Source organism: Saprolegnia diclina, assembly GCF_000281045.1.
Source record: "Saprolegnia diclina VS20 unplaced genomic scaffold supercont1.10, whole genome shotgun sequence".
In the NCBI taxonomy this organism is placed as follows: Eukaryota; Oomycota; class Saprolegniomycetes; order Saprolegniales; family Saprolegniaceae; genus Saprolegnia; species Saprolegnia diclina.
Window position 1 is genome coordinate 696,563 of NW_008246077.1, and position 2,926 is coordinate 699,488.

The 2,926-nt window shown below is 57.9% G+C and overlaps 2 protein-coding genes across 2 annotated transcripts in view; both read left to right on the forward strand.

The window, feature by feature from the left end:
- SDRG_04250 (hypothetical protein) overlaps window positions 1–436 on the forward strand; it is a gene marked incomplete at both ends in the record, with an annotated part of 843 nt that extends 407 nt beyond the window's left edge. Inside the window, 2 exons of the mRNA XM_008609914.1 lie at window positions 8–367; window positions 425–436. Coding sequence (XP_008608136.1) covers window positions 8–367; window positions 425–436 — 372 coding nt within the window. The remainder of the gene's footprint in view (window positions 1–7; window positions 368–424) is intronic.
- Window positions 437–777: 341 nt separating this feature from the next.
- On the forward strand, window positions 778–2,915 carry SDRG_04251 (hypothetical protein). The gene is made up of 13 exons (XM_008609915.1): window positions 778–814; window positions 862–897; window positions 951–962; window positions 1,006–1,041; window positions 1,093–1,143; window positions 1,191–1,342; window positions 1,383–1,517; window positions 1,564–1,690; window positions 1,739–1,863; window positions 1,906–2,146; window positions 2,189–2,451; window positions 2,500–2,655; window positions 2,701–2,915. The coding sequence occupies exons 1-13, from the start codon at window positions 793–795 to the stop codon at window positions 2,842–2,844; spliced, it is 1,500 nt and encodes a 499-aa protein (XP_008608137.1). The 5' UTR covers window positions 778–792; the 3' UTR covers window positions 2,845–2,915.
- The last annotated feature ends 11 nt before the right edge of the window (window positions 2,916–2,926 follow it).

Genomic DNA, 2,926 nt, shown 5'->3' on the forward strand with positions numbered 1-2,926 from the left:
CCACCAGGAGGACCACCAGGACGAGGCCCGCCACCAGGAGGACCACCAGGAAGAGGGCCTCCGCCGGGTGGACCTCCAGGAATGCAGCCACGAGGACCACCACCCGGAGGCCCACCAGGAATGCCACCGCGAGGACCCCCGCCTGGCGGCCCGCCAGGAGGACCACCGCGAGGACCACCACCGGGTGGACCACCAGGAGGACCACCGCGAGGACCACCACCAGGCGGTCCACCAGGGGCCATGCCTGGTGGACCACCACGGGGCCCACCACCAGGAGGTCCACCAGGAATGCCACCGCGAGGCCCGCCGCCAGGAGGCCCGCCTGGAGTACCGCAACAAGGAGGACCACCCGGAGGCCCACCGCCAGGTATTGTCTCTGCACCATGGCGCAATACTCGAAGTTGGTATCGACAACTCGCTGTAGGCATGCCCATGATGGGTCGACCGCCGCCACCTGGTTGAAACCTTTTTGCAAGCACTAGGACACTAATTTAGTCTTGACGTAGGAGCACCTCCAGGGGGTATGCCTCGAGGTGCGAAGCGCCGTCGTAGTGCTTCTAGAACGCCTCAAACTTGCTTATGCAGGGCCTCCGCCTGGAGGACCACCAGGAATGCCACCGCGAGGTCCACCGGGTGCGCCGCCTGGGATGCCACCAAGAGGTCCACCAGGTATGCCACCGGGTATGCCACCCCGGGGTCCGCCTGGCATGCCGCCACGAGGCCCGCCTGGTACGTTGCAATATACGCTGAGGGGGTGGATAAATTTCATCAAAAACAGGTGCACCACCGGGAATGATGCCACGAGGCCCACCAGGTATCGACTGATCCAAGCCCAAACATAAATTGAACGCACGCATGTAGGAATGCCACCGGGCATGATGCCACGCGGTCCACCAGGTAGACTCTCCCACCTGCTTCTAGCTTCTCTTCCTAACCTAAATATGGCGTAGGAGGGCCACCAGGTTTGATACACGTGGTGTCTTCTAGTTGCTCACTCTTTTGAAGGCATGCCAGGTCGTGGTCCGCCTCGCGGTCCACCAGGTTGCCACGTCAGTTTTGCGAGTTGCAACGCTCACGACCTTGTTTCCGTAGGTCCTCCCGGCATGCGACCCCCAGGCATGCCAGGAATGCCGCCGGGACCCGGTACTTCATTTTTGAAATGCAAAGGTGGGTATGAAAGGGTATCGTAGGCGGTCCACCTGGTGCCGTGCCTCGCTTCGGGAAGCTCTCGGTGAAGCTGCTAAAGGGCCTCGAGCTCATGAGTCTTGGGGCGCTTCAGACGGCCGACCCGTACGCCAAGCTCACGATCGGAACCCAGAGCTTCCAGACCAAGGCACTTCAAGTTGATTCAAGTCGTAATGGTCACGGTGGTATTTCTGTAGGTCCACGAAAAAGGGGGAAAGAACCCGACGTGGAACGAGTCGTTCGAGTTTAGCATCTCAACCGAGAAGGAGCTCATCATCGAGCTGTTCGATAAGGAGCAGAACGGCAGCGACCGCGCCATGGGCAAAACAACAGTCCGCAACCAAATGACCAAACCCGAGTTTTCCACCGACACTTTAGGTCGACTTGATTCCATGGATCGCCAAAGGCAGCTTCGAAGGCGATATTGACGTCAAGGACAACGACCAAGACGCGGGCAAGGTGTCTCTTGTCGTACAATTCACAAAGCCGGTGGTCGGTCCACCAGGTACAAGCTGCCCGCCCATACACTCCTTGTACGACACGAGCAATGTAGGAGCGATGCGCACACCGCCGCAGATGGGCGCGATGACGCCGCCCGTAGCTGGCGCGCCGCCAGCCGCCCCCACAGAGCCTCCGCGTGACCCGAACGGCAAGTTTAGTGACAGCGAAATCCTCGAGGTACACGGGTGCTCTTTGTATCAATGTATCAAGCGAGCGTAGGCGTTTCGCGCCTTTGACTTGGACCACAACAACTATGTGGGCGCGGCCGAGATTCGGCACGTGCTCATCAACATTGGCGAGTCGCCCACGGACGAGGAGGTCGATGAGATGATTCGCATGGTCGACCTCGACGGCGATGGCCAAGTGTCGTTTGACGAATTCTACAAGATGGTCACGGGCGGGAAGGAGCCGCCGTCCGGTCTCTTTGTGGCGGCCGGCGACGGCGAAGTCGCTGCAATTGGTACAGTGTACGACACGAGCTCCCAGCTGACGTTGTGTTTAGCAACGGGTGCGGGCGCTGCGTCGTCGATCCAGCTACGCAATGAGCGCAAGAACATTCTCGAGGAGTTTGCGCAAGACAACAACATCAAGCCCGAGTCGGTCAAGAAGGCGTACAAGCGCTTCCAAGCCACCGATAAGGACGGGTCCGGGCAGATCGACTACACGGAATTCTGCGAAATCATGCTCGTGGACCCGTCGCCGCAGTGTGAAAAGCTCTTCCAGCTCTTTGACAACGACAAGGTTGGGCGCATCGACGTGCGCGAGGTACGAATGTTTGTGTTCGAAACCTATTGTGGACCGGCTGTCTTGTAGTTTATGATCAGTCTCTCCAACTTTACGGGCGCTGAGAAGGAAGAGAAACTCAAGTTTGCCTTTATGATCTTTGATGAAGATGGCAACGGCGTCTTGACCAAGCAAGAGCTCATGCGCATCTTGAAGGCGAATCACATGGCCTCCAACGAGTCCGAGGTAGACGCATTTGTGTTGCGAGAGACGTTGCGAATGCGGTGGTAGGTCGCACGAAAAGCAGACACAATCATGTCCCAAGGCGACAAGGACGGCGACGGCGTCATTTCGTTTGACGAATTTGCTCTCGTGAGCAAGAAGTTTCCCAACATTCTCTTTCCCGCTTACACTCTCACGCAACAAGCTGTATAAAGCTCTCACAGCAACACAACAACATCTATCTAGCCACGTCCTCGTAAACAGCAATATGAACAATAACGTCATGTATTGTCAT

Bases quoted from the DNA above. Each gene is read 5' to 3' on its own strand.
- SDRG_04251 (XM_008609915.1), top strand. From the start codon at position 793: ATGATGCCACGAGGCCCACCAG. The intron at 1,864-1,905 runs GTACACGGGTGC...AAGCGAGCGTAG, and splicing joins GTGACAGCGAAATCCTCGAG to GCGTTTCGCGCCTTTGACTT. The intron at 2,147-2,188 runs GTACAGTGTACG...CGTTGTGTTTAG, and splicing joins CGGCGAAGTCGCTGCAATTG to CAACGGGTGCGGGCGCTGCG.